Source organism: Dasypus novemcinctus, chromosome 24, assembly GCF_030445035.2.
Source record: "Dasypus novemcinctus isolate mDasNov1 chromosome 24, mDasNov1.1.hap2, whole genome shotgun sequence".
Lineage (NCBI taxonomy): Eukaryota > Metazoa > Chordata > Mammalia > Cingulata > Dasypodidae > Dasypus > Dasypus novemcinctus.
In genome coordinates, this window is record NC_080696.1 from 41674646 (window position 1) to 41692634 (window position 17989).

General features: G+C 51.9%; 1 protein-coding gene across 1 annotated transcript in view; it reads right to left on the bottom strand.

Moving 5' to 3' along the window:
• TGM2 (transglutaminase 2) overlaps positions 1-14889 on the bottom strand; it is a 37803-nt gene extending 22914 nt beyond the window's left edge. Inside the window, exons 1-3 of the mRNA XM_058287068.2 lie at positions 14775-14889; positions 10638-10817; positions 6141-6383 (exon numbers count right to left, since the gene is read on the bottom strand). Coding sequence (XP_058143051.1) covers positions 6141-6383; positions 10638-10817; positions 14775-14784 — 433 coding nt within the window. The 5' untranslated portion in view covers positions 14785-14889. The remainder of the gene's footprint in view (positions 1-6140; positions 6384-10637; positions 10818-14774) is intronic.
• Between the last annotated feature and the right edge of the window lie 3100 nt (positions 14890-17989).

Below are 17989 nucleotides of genomic sequence, written 5' to 3' on the forward strand. Positions count from 1 at the left end.
TTTAAACGGGTTTGTGAATGAGCCCCAGCAGATTGTAATCCTGGGAGGGACGGGGCTGTGGCTTTGGAATTCTTTGTGTCTATGCTGCATGTCCCGCCTTGTTAGATCTAGCCCCCATCAGGAGGGCTGCGGCACAGAACTGAAGTTCACTGTGCCCCTGATCTTTCAAGCTGTTTTAGCAGCAGGAGGCTCTACCCACGGGGTTGGCAACCACAGCCTTCTCCTGCCCTCTCTAAAGGGAACGCACATGCGGCAGTAGGAGAGCCGAGAGTTTACCCCCCACCACCAGGTCCAGGCCTCTGCAAGCGGCATTCCTATCTGACCACACCCAGTTACCTGGGGGATGAGTAGGAAAGCACAGGCAGAGCCAGGACGGACACCATGGGAGAGCTTCCCCAGGGTGGCCACGTGACCAGAATACCCTCGGGATTTCTAATCTTTACCAATGTTTTAAATTTTTGCTGAATCTCTCTTTGCAGGTTTACGCTTTGGTCTGTTTTTTAAAAACTGTGAAAATGAAGTTCTTGTGTAAAATGCCTTTGTTTAGTAAGGAAACTATTGCCTCAGGACCCCAGGGTCTGTTAACTTTGTGCAGTTAACCTCTAACCACTTAATGGCCTTTTAATAATTAGTTTACCTGGAAAACTATTAAAGTCAGAACTAAGGCTGCATTTAATAATTCTGGAAGGACAGGCGGGAGAAGCACAATTCGGCTTGGCAGCTGCAGGCTGAAAATCAATTCGGCCTGTCTCCCAAGTCCAGGCTGCCCCGGCTATCCCTGGTGGCAGGGGCTCTCTGATTCCCTGGGGTGGCAGGAATCATAGAGCAGCCAAACGTTTCCTGGGATTTAACTCAGGAACTTCTGTTTGGGTTGGTCTCGGCCCCTAGAAAGTAGGGGTGCCGAGAACCAGAGCAGGAAACTGAATGGCCCCCATTCCCTGGGCCCATCCATTCAGAGAGCAGTCAAATATCTCCTGGGACAGACATCTCAGGTGCTTTGATTTGGGGCCACTGCTCAGGCCTCCCAGTCAGCTTGGGCTCTTTTATCCGATATCCAGAATCAGATACCCCTAAGACCTGCCCACAAAGACACTTGTGGGTCAATTATGCCCTGAAAATACATATTCTCAGGATGCTGAGAGAGGGCTTCAGCTCCGGACTATATGGAGTGTTGAATTTAGTCAGACTAGTCTCTGGGACACTAGAACAGTCGATTAAAGGGTGCTTCTTCATTCTTCCTAAAATAACGGGCACAGTCTCTAGCCTGCCAGCAAACTCCTTGTAGGAGTCTCTTAGTGATCAGGAAATTCTGCTACTGCTGGTCCACATGGCCCCAGTATAGCCAAGAGCAGCCTCTGCATAGAACCCTAAATTCCAGTTAAACCAGTGCAGAAAAGAGAACAAATAGATCTGAGGCCCAGGAACCTCATATTGTGTCTCCTTAAAGAAATGAGGAAATAAACCTCAAACTTTTCAGTTTAAACTCAGTTGTGCCTATAAAAGGTATGAATAGTAATCAAAATAAAAGAAACTTCATGTGCCATTAATTAAGGTCAAAGAGTTCCTTGAAATGCTAAAGGTATAAAATTCTCTCTTCTGTTTTAATTTGTACATAACCTTGTACTCAGCTTTGAAATCTGTGTTTAACTTTGTCAGTTTACTTATGCCTAGGAAATCTGATTTGGTGTTCACCTCTTGCAAATTGGATGACAGCAAAAGGTCACCTGAAAATTAGTCTTTGAGAGTCAATACTGTCTTGCTAGTGGATTTAATGTATAAATCACAAGTGAAATTAATTCCATTGCTAGGAAAGCAAAGAAATTTCACAAAGTCGTTACTAATAAAATTCTGTAGCTTAGTTAATAAAGGTAGTCAATTCACCTTACAATAACTGAAATGATAACTGAATGGATTTAGCCTGAACCTATTATTGTAAGTGTAAATTCTAAACTGACCTTACCTTCGTTTATGGTCCCTTCAAGCCTAGCCTCACCCCTTGCCTTTGCTTATGGTTATTTCATAACAGCTTCTGCCCCTATGGCTCAGGGGAAAGCAAACTTGAGACATCCCTGTCTCCTGTCCTACTGGTATTAGTGACCCTGCTTCCTCTCGTGGCTCCAAGCGTGGACTAAATTGCTGCCTGGTGCAATTCTTGACCCTTGGGGTTGAACGTTCACTTCCCCAGTCCAGTGGCCACAGGAGTCTTTTTATCTCTGAGGACTGGGAAGTGAAGGAGGCCTCCTGCCTTGACTGTCAGTGTTCCTAAAAGTGGCAATTCATGAGAGAAACCAGTTTCCCTGAGGCTTTGATAGCCTCAGTGAATATACATAGAATTAGTCTTGCTCATCCAAAGTCTGTTAAAGTCCAAGTAAAATACAAAGTTCTGAGACAAAGGAAAATGGTATTAAAACCATTTAATAAGCCATTAATAAAGAAACAAAATTCTTGTGCAAAACTGTATGATCATAGCGCAAATTAAAGAAAAAACCTTCCAGAAGATCTTTCAAATGTTTTAGTTATATTTGTTTTGTAAAGAAATGAAAATTTTAAGTAACTAAGTTGTATTTCCATGTCAAACTATTCATGTCTGCCTATTTGCTCAGTGTAACTTCATACATCAGGATAATAATATCAGATTAACAAATGACTAATTATAGCCTAAGGTAAATTAGCCAGTCTGTGGTTGTGGTCAATTATAAAGAGTTTGTAAAAGCATCCTCCAAACTGAAGCATTTAAATGGCTCTAGTTCTAAGAAGCCATTATTAACCAGAAACCTAGATTGATATTAAAAGCAAAAAGTAACTTCATAGCAATGAAGTCTGTCTAAAAGTCACCTCAACGTACATATTCAAGTGGTGGTAATGAGAAGCTACCTTGATTCCATTGGGAATCTTCAGTTTTCATTTTTAAAAAATAGTTTTCCTCTACTGCTAAAGTAAAATATCTGCTAATGTCTCCATGGTAAAGTGTAAAAATAAGCAAAGTCATTTGATATGTAACACATTGCATTGGAAATGTTTAAAAGGTATATAAAAATCACGAGATGGATTTCAACATTGTCAAATTCTCTTGTGCATTCAAACCAGGCCTTGAACACATCACAGGTTGCCGCTCCATATGAGTTATTAGCTAGGTCGGTCACTGACCCCTCAAGCAATAACGGTTTCTATGTCACATCTCTGGTTGTGCTCCTGAAGTTGACGCAAACTACGTTACACTTTCAAACTCCTGCTGCAGCCAACGATGCCTGGTACAGCCAAACGTACGGTAGATATGGCCTCCAGGCTGGCACGGTTCCATAGTGCCAGAGAGCACTGTGCACCAGGCCAGTGGAATACTAGAAACTACCTTCTTAGCTTCTCTCTAGAATCAACAATGCTGCGGCTTGCTCACTGTGTGAAGAACATACCAAGTGGAGCCATAATCACCAGAGTACCGTAAGTAGAACTTAAACACAAATCGACATTATGGCCCGCTCCCATGCAGGGATAACATGTAAGGTATTGCAAACCTGAAACTTAAATCTATTAATTGCAGCTCAAAAAAAACCACAACAAACCTTATACACTGAGTAGCACATTAATTAGTATTTAGTACTATACCTATATCTTATTCTAGATATATGCTTGGTAATTATAGTGTTGTCTTTTCCATTAGATCATGTACAGAAAAGCATTAAACATGTTAAAAGTCCTGGTAAACTTCATTTTCTAAGTAATGAATGAATGTGCTTAGCCCAGGTCTCCCTCATAGCCCTTATTAAAGTTAAAGAATTTCCAGCTTAGTGCACTAATCCTGAGTGAAGCCGGCTGCCCAAGAAAGTGCCAGCTCGCCGGCAGCTCCAGATGGAACACACGAATGCCAGTCATCGGACGGCCTGAAATACCTCTTCAAGAAACAAAGCTAAGTAGTGTCAAAGTCAACTGTTCCCTCGAACTCTAGCCCAAATGCCTATTGCTAGGGGGAAAACAAACCAAACTTCCCTTTAAGAAACCTTGTCTGTTTCCATGTCCTGTACCTTAACTAAAAAGGGCAATATTTCTTTCCATTCTACTGAAGAAAAAATACTTTTCCCACCAACGTCAGGGAAATGCAGCTTTTATAAACACCTGGCCTTTTCTACACCTGTGGTCCAGTGTCCTCTTAGCGGGACCGTGTTCTCAAAATTTTAATTAAATTGATTTCTTCCAGGATAAACATCTTGTTAGCCATATGGGGACTTGATCCAGCTTCATACAGGATGCCAGATCCGTCTTTTTCCAGTCGAGATAGAGTAGCATGGGAATCCTACACCTTGTCAGGCAGGGTCTGCAAGCTCTAATCAGCAGGAAGCAGCTACAGAAAAAAGGTCCTCTTCCTTCAGCACCCCTTGAAGATTAAAGGTGTAGAACTCTCTGAGGGGGGAATGACGCAGGCTAATAAGATAGGGAATTAATAGACGGATCTGGAACCTGGCAAGAGAGTCCACGTGGACACCAGAAGCCCCCAAGATGGCTGCTGGAGGACCCCCACCCAGATTTCTGCTTCCTAGAACAAAGACTTCTTCCTGGGAACAAGGAAAGGCCTGGATGTTCTCTAGGAACTTTATCATTGGGCCCTCACTAAGGGATTGATGGGTGGCGTAACCAATCAAAACAGCAAACAGCTGAAACCCCCTCCCCTGCCATTAGCAAAGGGGAGGAATAATTAGCAATTTACAAGCAAGCCGCAAGGCTTGCGTGCTCTCTCGCCTTACTCTTTTGCCTGCAGGCCTGTCTTGCCCTCTGTACTCGCTGTGGCCATTTTCCCTCTGCCATGTGGCCACACAAGTAACCTGGGGCCTTATAATCTATAACGGGGAATTGTAGCTTGTAAATTAGCCTTCTTCATCCCTTTTCATCCCCTTCCTCACTGCCTGGGACCCCTGCTCTGTTATTTTCTCCCATTTCTCATCCCTCCCTACCTGAATAAATTTCTGGCCTAACTCACCCAGCGTGATATTGAAATTCATTTCTGCAGCATAGCCAAGAACCTAGATAGAATCCAGTAACAAGAGGATCCCCAAGGCGGCTGGCAGTGGCAGCCTTCACCCTGGACCAGCACTTGCTGCGCAAGAATCTCTTATAAAGGGAGATAGTGTCATGTCCTATTTCATGATTAGGAATAAAAATAAAAATATCCAAAGAGAAAAAAGAGGAGAAAAACACTTTTTGCTCGAACGCGTTATAAAATGTGCCCCCAAGATGAAGAAGAAGAAATAAAGCAGTGAGTGGCCCAGGGAGAAACTGGTTGTCGAACGCTAGGGAGGCCATAATTTCTGTCCTGGGCCCAGGCTTTGAGGAGGGGCACCCCACTTCCAGGTTGGGGCCCACTCATGAGGCCTCTCTCTCTGCTTCACTATGGCTGAGGAGGAAGGAAACTGAGACTGTCAGATCCAACTGCCTTGTTTGTCAGATGGGGAAACTGAGGCCCGGGGAGGGCACGGCAGCCCCTGCCACCTCCCTCCTGCTCAAGTCAGCCTCAGCACTTCCCAGCTCTCTCCTCTGACTCTTTCTCCAGCATTGTCTACTTACTTAGTGAAGGAGCTTCCAAAAGTCACCTAACCTCTCCCAGCCTTAATTTCCTATCTGTGAAATGGGACTCTGACATCTCCCCACTGGGACTGTTGCGAGGAATCACTGAGGGAGTGGACAAGGAGGTACTTAGTAGACAAACTGCTCCTGGCCTCCCCATTTGTTGCCCACCTCCTACCCCCTTTGCTTCCCTCAGTCCCCCCAACCCCCACCCAATCCAGTCTCGCGAGATTTGAATCAGAGCCCACGAGGCAGAAAGTGGGACGTGGTGCCCCAGCTCTGGGCATCAGCTGGGCACCCCATTCCCAGTTCACAGGGCTAGAGATGAACAGGCTTCAGAGGCACTGGGGTGACGCCCTGTGGCAGGGTGTGGCCTCGGGCACGTCACGTGAGCCTCTCTCCTCAGGTGTAACTGGGGAAAAGACCATCCCACCCCCGGTTCCTGCAAGCTGAGTGGACCTCTGACAGGTCAGGCCTCACCCAATCCACTCTGATGCCTCTTCTGCCCCGTTGCTGGTCCCCAGGGGTGGTCCGGCCCTGCCCACCTGCCCATTCCCGGCACCGCCCCCCACCCTCCCACAGCTCACCTGGGCACCAGGTGTTGAAGAGCAGGATGAAGCGGCCAAGCATGAAGCTGGAGCCCTGGTAGCCCGTGGAGGTCTCCAGGCTGAGGCGGTACAGGCCGATGGGCGCGTGGGCCGGGGCGCCGAGCTGCAGCGAGAGGACGCCGTCCTGCTGGCCCACCACCACGGCCGTCCAGGCGTCCTCTTTCATGGCTTCGGACAGGGGGAAGCGGGCCTTGGTCCCGGCCTCCTCGCTGGGGGCTGGGCCTGCAGAGGGAGGAAGCAGTGGTCGTGAGCCTGGGGGGCGGGCAGGGCACAGGCCCGGGGTCCTTCTGTACCCAAATCCTTTCTCTTTCAGAAAAAGAAGCCAAGACCTGGCCCTCTGACGCCCAGACGGAGGCCCCCCACCCCACACCGTGGTCAGCCAGCAAAGGGTGCCAGCCGATACAGCCTCCCACGGCCGTCTGCCGGCGCTCATCCCGCCGGCCCGTGGACGTCCCCGGGGAACCACCCCTGGCTGCCCTACAGCCTCGTACACTCTGTGAAGAACCTTGACACTTCGGGCTCCTCCTGGAGCGCCTTGGACAGGTGAGAACACTGAGGCTCAGAGAGAAGGGGGGTTCCCAAGCATACCGCAGGGTTTGGGGCAAAGTCAGCCACGGGTCTCGAGGCTCTAGGCACATCCTTGCGGTGGCCCTCACTCCCAACGCGGGCACTCCCTGCAGGGGGTGTCAAGGGTGCAGTGGTGCGAGGGGCCCGGCTGCAATGCCGCTGCCGCGCAGGTGGGGCCGAGGGCCGGGCCTGCGGCAGGCAGGTCTGAGTCACAGGGGGGGCCGGGAGGGGCCGGTCGCCCTTTCTGGACGTGGCGGCGGAGAGGAGAAACAGAGCCTTCTCTGCCTGGTTGGCCAGGGGCCCAGGAGGGTTTATTTTTACTCTTCCATCTCTCTCGCTGCAGCTCTGCCCGTCCTGCTGACGATACTGGGGCCTGCTTACCAATGGGCTCCCCCACAGGGGCCACCCCACCTGCCAGCCCCACCCCACGCCCAGGGCCAAATATAACCATGAACTAACAGGAATGACACAGGCCTTGGGGCACTGTCTGGGTGCCAGGAAGCCTTGAAACACTGCCCGATTTCCAGAATCCACATCTGGAGGAGAAGCTGGGCAGCCCCAGGCCTGAGGTAAGTCAGTGGAGACTGTGTGACCTACAAGTCACCAGGCCTCTCCCGTCTGCATTTTCTCATCAAAGAAGGAAAAAAAACTTAGATCACGTGCCTGAGAAGGTCTGATTCCTGACCTGAAACTGGCTCTGCCACATACTAGCTGGATGATCTTGGACATGTCATTCAGCGTCTCTGTACCTCAGTTTCCTCACCTGTAAAATGGACCAATCCTCTTAAATTTGCTGTGAGGATTAAAGAAGATGAGGCATGAAAAGTGCCCGGAACGTAGAAAGTGCTCAGTAAAGGATAATTACTGTTTACCATTTTCTTTTTTTTTTTTTTTTATTGACTTTGTAATAATATTACATCAAAAATATATATGTGAGACTGTTTACCATTTTCACACCTTCCTAGAGCTGTTTCGCAGATTCAATGAGAGTTCATAGAAACATTTAGAACAGTGACTAGCTCATAGCAGTTATGGAGGAGATGTGACCTATCCTCAGTGTCATCGAAAGGCACCATTAAAAAATCACAATTCTCAGGCCAATAGTAGGTTTGGACGATGGGCGTGGGACACAGAGGTCGCCTGGCTCAATTGCCTCGCTTCACGGACGAGGAGCCTGAGGCCGAGAGGGCTAAGCTGGGGCAAGGGTGTGTGCTAGTTAGCCCAGGACAGCCCCGGGTCAGGTCTGTGGCCCAACCAGAATCATTTTCAGAAAAGTCCCTGTTTGGACAATCAATGATCTGGTCTCCATAGTAACAGGCACAGGCCACGTCCCACGGCCTCTGCTGCTGCTGACATACCCACCTGTGGGAACAGGTCAAGGGACATATTTCCCTTGCTCCCTGTCCTGGGGCAGCTGGGTACAGACACACAAACCCACACACACACACCCTTCTTCCAAGAGACCCCGGAGGGTGGGACGAGGACAGCCTGCTCACACGGCCCCCAGCGCCACTCGCACAAGCTGCTTTTGCAAATTCCTTGGCTGTGGCTCCACACTGTACTCTCTGTGGGGCCAGCGGTGCCGCAGGGACCATTCGGAGCGGAAAGGACTCCGGCACTGCCTGGTCACTATCCCACACCTTGGCAGCGGGGAAGGGGCGGGGAACCTTCTAGAGTAAAGGCTTCCATTAGTGTCATCCCAGGGTTCTTTTCACGCCTTCAGGCTGACCTCACTCCCTCCCCCCCGGCACACACGGGAACCCTGTCCCCCCTGCCCCGCAGAAGGAAGCAGAGCTGGATTCCAGAGCAGGGATAGTACGAGTCCAGTGTGGTGTGGCCCTGTCACAGAGCCTGCCGGGTCTCAGCCTTCCTGGGTGAAAACACGCAGCAGCTGGATAGCGTGGGGCCAACCCCCACCCTCGGTTGACTGAGTGACCTGGGACAGCTCGCCCCCCTCCCTGAGCCTCGGTGTCCCTGAAGAGGGAGGACAGGCTGGTCACAAGCTGGGATGTCCCCTCATGGGAGCAGGGCCAGTCCCTAGGCTGGATGCTCAGCCACAGCTCACCACGGCCCAGGCACCCAGGATTGGGGTCAGGCCCAGGCGCCCAGCCAGGTCTGGAGGCGGGGGTCCAGCTTCCTGGTATTGTCCCTCTGGTTTCCCCGACCCCAGGAGGGTCTTGGTTGCTCAGTCAGGGAAGCCACATGTGTCCAGAGATACAGGGCACCTGTGGCCACCCGCAAGGGCTGTGCCAGGGACTGGGGTAGGCTGGCGATGGTTTCGGATATGTCGGTGGAGACTGAAAAACAGAGCTTAGCTGCTGGGGTGGGAACCCTGAATTTGGGGCCCTAATTGCCTAAGGCCAGGCTGCCCAGACAAATGGAGAAGGAGGAGAGAGAAGAAAGGGGATGGCTTGAGGGTGAAAGGAAGAAAGAGCAGGGAAATCACAGGCTGTCCAAGCCAGTGGCTCATCTACCATCCCATTTCACAGAGGAACAAACTGAGGCCTGGCAGGCACTTGCGACGAATAGGTAAATGTGACTGCTGTGAGATCAGAGTGATGAAAGGCCTCTACTCTGGGGTCAGGGTTTGAATCCTGCTTTGTCCCTAATTTGCTATAAAACTAGAGCAAGTGACTTGACCTTTCTGAGCCCCAGTTTTCCCATCTGAAAATGGGGCTCTATATCCTTCCAAGCCAGGAGGGTACAGGACACTCATGCATACAGTAGGTGCTCTGTATGTCTTGGCTGCTGTGATTTTCACCATTTCAAGCCTGACTCTTTTCAGGGTACCACACTCAGCCCTTGACCACCATATACTCCACGTTCCATTTCACAGAAAGGGAAATTGAGGCTGGAAATGCCAGAGATTGCCCGGGGCCCCTCAGCTCTAATAAAAAGGGCCCCTAGGAAGCCAGGTTTGGGGGTGTCCCTAGCTAGTGGTTGTGTTTCTGCCAGGAGGGGAAGGGCGGGAAGGAAAGGGACGGAGGGGATATCCGTGGCCAGCCTGGGAGTGCTGCGATAAGCTTTATCAAACGGCCTCTCAGGTCAGCGGGACCTCAGCCAGGGGCTCAGTTCCTACCCTTGGACACCTGAGAAAAGCCAGCCTCTCCCACCCCTGGGCCAAGTCCCAGCCAGGAGACCCCTCACTGACCTCGAGGGAGTGGTTCCCACTAGATGCCAGATGAGCCAGTTTGGCATTTGAGGCCACTTTCTGCAAATGGCCAACAAAGATTAGGCACTAGACATCTGGGGACAAGGTGGCTCAGGCCTCACTGCCCCTTTACTCATCCCTGTAGCCCCTGGAGTGACACCAGCAGCAGCCGCTAACATCTACGGAAACTACCCCTTATGCCAGGCCCCTATCACTTAACAACCCTCCAATGTGAATGTTTTTCAGATGGTGAAGGTCAGGCTCAGAGAGGCTCAGGAACTTGCCTAAGGTCACACAGCGGGTATGTAGCCCAGCCTAGATCTGACTGTCCTGAATCAGACTTGGAAGAGGAACTGCAGGACATAAAACCGCCCCCTCATACAGTTACTTGGAGCCTGGCTGGGTTGTATGGATTGCAGAAAGCTGTTGTTGGCAAGAGTTTGGAACGTTGTTTTGATGTGGGAAGGAACAGGCAGGACCTTGACCCCTAACCCTGGTGATAACAGGTTCTCAGAAACCCAGGGGTCCAGGGGCACAGTCTTGTTGACAAAGCTAGGTGGCCTGGGGTGATTTCTTCCCCATCTCTGGGCCTCCCTCCCTCATCTGTACAGTGGGGCTAAGGACACCCTGAGACCTGCTGCGCCAAGGGGCAAAGGAGTGTGAAGCCCCCTGTCCTGGTATCTGTAGGAGACAACCAAGTCACAGAGCAGAGGGTCGAGGTGGAGGGGAGGCAGGGGGAGGGGGCCGGAGGTGCTCACCGGTCGTGACGTTGAAGGTCAGGCTGTCCACGCTGGCCTCGTAGCCGCGGCCCTGGAAGTGCAGCGTCACCCGGAAGGGCTGGCCCCGCCGCACCACCAGCTTCTCCTGGCACAGGTCTGCTGTGTGGTGGTCGCGGCCATTGTCTTCCAGCTCCAGGTCACATCTCTCCAGGACCAGCTCTACGGAGGCAGGGGAGGCTGTGAGCCTCGACACCACCCCACCAGCTGTGAGGCCCTGCATGCGGGGACCCCCGGGGGTGGGGATCTTTGGGGCCCTCCAGCCCTGGTGCTCCGTGGCCAGCGCTCTAGATACGGGCAGCCTTCCCCTCACGCCCTGCACAGGGCGCCCCCCACTCCCACCCCCACCACGGGGGCTGGCGGGGACCAAATCTCCCAAACTCTTTATTTTGAAATTCTTCCAAACTCATAGGACACGTACAAAAATTATACAAAAGGCACACCCAGATACCCCAAATTTTAACATTTTGCAACATTTACTATGTCATTTTATTTATCCAGCTGTTCATCTATTTATCTATTTTCTAAGCATGAGTGTGGGATGTATACATCATGCTCCTTGAACACTTAATATTGCAATATTTACGTATGTAACCATCTTACGCAGTGATTCACTTATATAACTAAGAGCAGTGATCAAGTTCAAGAAATTTAACACGATATAAAGCTTATAATAATATTCCCATTTTTTCATATGTCCCAATAATGTCTTTTCCAGAATCATGATTGCATTCAACAGTCACTGTCTTTTTAGTCTCTCTCTTTTAATTATGGCAATACATACAATGTGAATCATGCCAACCCCTCCCAAGCACACCGCTCAGTGGGATTAATCGCCGTCACAGTGTTGTGCTGCCCTCGCGACCATCCATCCCCAGACCTTTCCCATCATCCTACAGAAACCCTGCCCCCACTAAGCATTAGCTCCCCATTCCCCTTCCCCCACCCGGCCCCTAGTAACCTGTACTCTGTTCTCTGTCACTATGAATCCGCATATTCTAGCTATTTCATCCACGGGGACTCCTACACTCTCTGTCCCTCTGTGCCTGCCTTATTTCACTCAACATGACATCTGTGCGGTCATCCATGGAGTAGCATGTACCGGAAGCTCACTCCTTCCTAAGGCTGAGGCATAGTCCCCTGCGTCTGGACCACGTTTGGTTTCTCCATCCCTATGCGCTTGGGTGGCTTCCACCTTCTGGCTGTTGTGAATAATGTGGCTATGAACTTTAGCACACAAATCTCTGCCTGAGCCCCTGCTTTCAATTCTTTCAGTAGATACCCAGAGGTGGGATTGCTGGCCATAGGGGAGCGGTGTGTGTAACTTTCTGTGGACTCCCAAACTCTCTCAATCTCAAGGTTGTGCTCACTGCGGGGTGCAGGGAGAAGGCTCTGCCACCTCCCAGCCATGTGACCTCAGGCCGCTCAGCTTTTCTGGGCCTCAGTTTCCTCCTCTATCCACAGGTCGGGGACAGCAGAATCTACCCCACAGGTTTGTTGTGAGCATAACTGAGTTAGGACATGCCTGGCACATAATAAGTTCTCCAAAAACAGGAACTCTATTATATTGTTATTGGAGAGTTGGCTGGGTTAAAATAAGGGCAGTTTTTGGTATAGGTTAATTATACAGGCTCTTCTTCTAGATCTAACTTTCGATTTACGGGAAATACAGAGGACTGAGGCACGTGGTCCACACACATACCACTGGGACGCAATCAGCAAAAATCCATCTGCTGGGAAACTGGTTTCTTCAACAAATAAACCACGAGGACACAATGTAAAAATGTTGCAGGGAGAACCTGTAGATCGAAAGAACCTTAAGAGACATTTCAATCCATTGTGATGTGAAGTTCTTATTTGGATCTTGATTTTTTTTTTAAATTACTTAAAAATATTCATGATGTGTACGAGAGACAACTGGAAATTTGAACACTGAAGAAATAATAGGGGTATTAACAAATTTTTGTCTATGTGTTTATGTCTAAAAGAGAGAGCCCTTATCCTTTAGAGATATATACTGAAATATTTATGATGACATGATATAATGTCTAGGATTTGCTTCAAAATAATATGTGGGGGCCATGCTGGGCTGTGCGGGGGGCAGGAGTGGCCTTGGGTTGGTGGTAGTTGGGGCTAGGTGATGAAGCACAGGAATTTAATATACTACTCTCTCTACTTTTATGTATGGTCAATATTCTCCGTGATAAAAGGTCTAAAAAAAAAATGGCAGAAGCCTGGGAGTCTTCCAGATCTGGGCTCAGCTTCTGTCATGTCACTGCATGACCCTGGACAAGGGTCTCTCCTCTGTGTTTTCTTCTCTGAAGCCTCCAAGGGCTGCTGTGAGATCCAGGAGAAATCTAGGAGGGCCTGGTCCTCAGCAGGGGCTAAAAAGTCTGTTTATAGCGGCACACGTTGCTGAGGACCAGGGCAGGGGCAGGGGAGAGCTGGGTGGGGACGCGGGGGCTGCACTAAGCTCATAAATCTTGGCAAGGTCAAGATCAAGGCTGGGAAGACCTCAGAGGTGGGGGGTGTGTGGACAAGGCAGACTCTCAGCGCCGGTGGGGTCGTTGGAGAGCCCGGGGCCCCACGGAGGCCTAGTAGCAAGGACTTGCCCATGTGACCCAGCAAGTTGGTGCTTCCACCAGGTCTGTGGCCCTGGTCTCCTGCCTGCCCCCACGGAATCACCCCAAAAGCGAGGTGCAACAACGTTACCCGGCACATTGAAAAAGCCAAGGTTTTACGTGGAGAATCTCAATTTAAACCTCACGGCAACTCCACTTACGTAGTGGGATAGTTCTATCACTATCCCCTTTTTAGGGGGGGAAAATTCGTGTGTGGCCCCAGGTCGCCGAGCAAATGGCTGGCTTGGGATCTGAGTCCAGGGCTGTGGGGTTCTGGAAGCCTCTATCGATAGCCATCTCACTCAGGGCGCAGGGTTTGCTCTTTATCCCTCCTCACGCCCCCACCACCCCCATGTTCTGTGCTGTCCTCCTGCCCCCAGTTCTGCACGTCCAAAGCATAGGGCAAGCTAATCCCCTGCAATCACAGCAGGAGAGACCCGCTGGCCTGCTGGGGTGAGGGATGCGTTCAGAAACTTCAACCCCGAAGAACCTTAAACAGGAAAGAGAGTCCAGTTATCCTCCCGGGAGACCTTGGAGAGGTGGTTGGTCCCTGGTGTGGGGCAAAGGAACGATTCCACAGGCTATTGTCTGAAGGATTTCCAGAAATAAATGCCCACCTCCAAAGGTCTATACCCTTCAAAGCTCCACGCTGGGGTCTAGAATCAAGGATTTCTCTACTGAGAAAGGACTTGAGATCTCTGCTCCCTCCTGCTCCAAGTCCCTCTTCAAATTCCCTCTCCCCATATCCCCTTTCCTGGGGGCTGCAGTGGGTGCAAAGACCATCTACAAGTGGACATGGGGTCCGCAGTGTTAGCACAGGGCATCCACCATTACCCACGGCCCTCCCCTGTGCGTGCGCGCACGGTGTAGGGGGAAGGGTAGGCAGGATTCACCGAGCCCCTTCCTAACTCCTCTCACCTGTCACAGATATACCACAGGCTGGCACTATTGTCCCCATTTTACAGGAGGGAAAATGGGCTCAGCAAGTGGCCAAGGACTAGGGCTATAGCGCTTGAAGCAGGAAGGGACATGTCTAGCCTCAGCCAACTGCCCGTAGAATGCTGGAACCTCCTTTCTGGCCCCCAGAGCTCGCATCCACGGGGACCACATGTTCATCCACTCCACAGCTCCGGCTGCCTGGCACACAGCCCCGACTCGACCCCCCCTCACTGAGGACAGGTGACGTTGTCCGCAGGGACAGCACTTGACAGTTTAGAATACCCCTTCGCATTCCATTGCCTCACCTGATTCAGGGAGACAAGGGTTAATAATTATGTCCTGGGGAGGGGGAAACTGAGGTCCCAAGCAGCGCCAGAACGGGGACCCAGACCCCTCTGGCCTAGCCCCGCCTGCCTGTCGCTCTCCAAGTCCGGGATGGGATTGAGCCCCAGGACGGTCCTGAGACAGCGATCCCCACGCGCCGGCGGGTCCGCTGAGACCAGGGAGGCGCAGCCAGGCCGGGGGCCCTGACGGCGGCGGCGCTGGCCCTGACACTCACCCTCGGCCATGGTCAGGCAGCGGCGGTGGCTCCTCGGACTGGCGGCGGGACCCTCGAAGCGCGGACGTCGGGCGGCGGGCGTTGCCGCCTGGAGCGCGGCGGGTCACTTATAGCCCGCCCGGGGCGGGGGCGGGGGCGGGGCCGCGCGGGGGGCGGGGCCTCCGAGGCCCCCCACCCGTCCGTCGGTCCGCGCTCCGGCCCGCGGGGGCGCACACGCGGGGCAGGAGCCCGGCGGAGGGAGCGGCGGCCGGGCAAGGGCGCCCCCTGGCGGAGAGGATGGAGGCGCGGGGCTGGACGTACAATTAGACCAGGACGCACAGACACACCTGGACACACAGACATCGACCTACTCTCAGATCTGGGACCACAAAGACACACACACTCAGGTACAGACACACATGGAGCAGACACAGACGCAAAATAAAAATGTGGAAACACGAAGATGCCTAGGGACATAGATACAGCCCGACAGCCGACAAGCCTGGATGCACAGAAACAAGGACAAGACCACAAAATCCAATCAGAATCACAGAGACACGCCGGACATACCCACAGCCAGGCAGGTCCCCACACACTTCCTTGGACACACAAATAGGTGAGTGTCCAGAGGCATCTAAACACACAGACACACACGACTAGACCTCCCAGGCACCCAACACACCCTCAGATGTGGACATGAGATCAGCTGCAGCAGCCGCACACGCACAGTGCGCACACACCAGAGATGGGCGCCCGTGCAGACGCAGCCTGAATCAGGTACAGCCACACTCCTTCCCTGCGGCTAAATCCCGGCCAGGCCACCCATCCCACCTGCAGCAGTTTGATATGGTTATGAATTCCAAAAATAGATATTGGATTATGTTGGTAATCTGGTCTGTACCTGGGCATGATTAAATTATGATTAGGGCTTTGATTGGGCCACGTCATTAGGACGTTGAGTTGGACTCACAGATAAAAGGCATGGCAAAGGACAGAGCTGAGGGTTTCTGATGTTGGAGTGTGATGCTGAAGTCTTAAGCTGGAGCCCGGGAGAGAGAGACAGAGCCATTCACCTGAGAGTCTACAGCTGACCTTGTGGAGAAAACAGAGGCGCTGAGCCCAGAGGAACCCAGGAAGCCTGAACCCTCGCAGATGTCACCAGCCATCTTACTCCAACACGTGGAAATAGACTTTGGAGAGGGAAGTAAGCTAGGCTTTATGGCCTGGTGTCTGTAAGCTCCTACCCCCAATAAATACCCTTTATAAAGACCAACCAATTTCTGGTATTTTGCACCAGCACCCCTCTGGCTGACTAATACACCACCCGTCCGTCCACCGAGGAGAGCTATCCTCTTGGAGGCTCTGCCGCGTGTCAGGAGAAAGCAAAGCCAAGGGTTCTGTCTGAAACCGGCCCCCCTAGGGGGTCCCCACCTCCCATCCTGGTCTCCCTGACCCCCTGGACCCCTACGCTGCCCATCCCCACATGAGGGCCCAAGCAGGAGGGTCTCTGGAGGGACAGAGGCCTACAGCCTGCCCCGGCCCTTTTCCTGGAACAAGGGCCACATCTATTGATAGATCTGGCCTACGAATCTGCCCTTGGTCTCCATTCTTGTGTGACACGTAACAAAGGGAGCAAACCCTGTTGTTTCAGTGGATGTTTGCTCCTGGGGCAAATGGGCCCTGCCAGAGTTTGGGCCTCTGCTAAATCCATTAAATGGTCCGATGGGGCAGGGATAGGCCTGGGGCTATTGCCCCAGATGTGGCTGTACAGATGCGGTTGCAGAAACTCCTCCCTGCCATTGGTAAGAGCTCAGGGGAAGGAGCAGGGTGAGTGGACATTGGTCAAGAGGTCAGGGATTGAGTTCTCAGGTGGCCATAGGATTCGGCTCCCTTGGCCTCAGTTGCCCCTTCTGCAAAACGAGAGAGAGAATCCCTCCCTCGCAGACTTGGAGGAAGGCTCCATCGAGGGAGCGAGGTTGGGTGTCTGGTATGTGGTGAGTGCTCCGTGGCTGGGCCCCCGAGCCTGGGGACAAGAAGCCCACGTGTCCTGGGGCCTGGTCCCAGGATGCAGGGGGCAAAGCAACCTGGGCTGGGCTTTGTGGAAAGGAGGCCCCAGGCTGTCCTGTCCTGTCCCAAAGGGAAGGGTGGATGTTGCTTTGCCTGTCCTGTTCTATTTGGAAGTGGCATGTCCTCCTTCACCTGTCATTACTTTTCCTTTATATCCAAAGCCTGGGAGCTCTCTGGAGGACAGGAATCAACTCAGGACTTTTTATTCTCTTTTCACCATCGTGACTGGCATGGTGCCTGGCTCACTGCCAGCCCCCCAAAATGGTTGACGTGAAGGCTCATCAATATCATTGTCAGCAGCAACCCCTCGTTGTTGCTATTCACCCCTCTCCCTCTCCTGGAACGATTCATCTCACATAGTCGGTATGCCTGTCGGCCCTGGGTTTAAATCCCTGCCTCCTCCGTGGGCAGTCTTGGGAAAGTCACTTAACCTTTCTGTGCCTCGGTTTCCTCATTTGTAAACGGGGAGGATAATAGACATCACTAAACAGAGCGTCGCCAAGATAGAGTGGGATAAGGCATAGAGAGCATTTAGAATAGTGGCCAGCATACAGTCGGTGCTCAATGAATGCTGTCTGCAAGAATCCCCATTGGGTTGTTCCTGGTACCTGGCACGGGACTTGGCCCAGAGCCCCGGCTTGTCCCCGACCCAGCCAGCTGCCTCCTCTTCTTTCCTCTCCTTTGTTCCTCAGAACCATGGCCGCGTTAGTGACGCAAGGCCTTGAGCAATCCCAGGATGGGGCCAGTTGGGGTTAGGGCTGCCTTCCAAGAAGGTGGCAGGCAGGGGCCAGAGACTCGTTTCCTTATCTCCCTCTGGGCTGTTTTCCCATCTAGCCAGAGGGCCTGGGAAACCCTGCCTTGTCACCTTACGGGGCAAGGAAGGATTCTAAACCCTGTTTTACTGAGGGTGGAAAGTGATTCCCAGAAAGGGTGATCGGGGAATCAAGGTTCCCAGACAGTGCAAGCAGGGACCCTTTGTCATCCCATACGAGGAGGTGTTGTGCAATGGTTAGAACAGGGGCTCTGAGGTCATTCTTGGCTGTGTGACCCTGGGCAAATTCTCGGTTTCCTCCTCTATAAACAGGGCATAATGCTGGTATCCACTTCTGGGGGTGGTTATAGATAATGCCTGAGCAGTGTCTGGCCTATACTAAGTGCTGAATAAACAA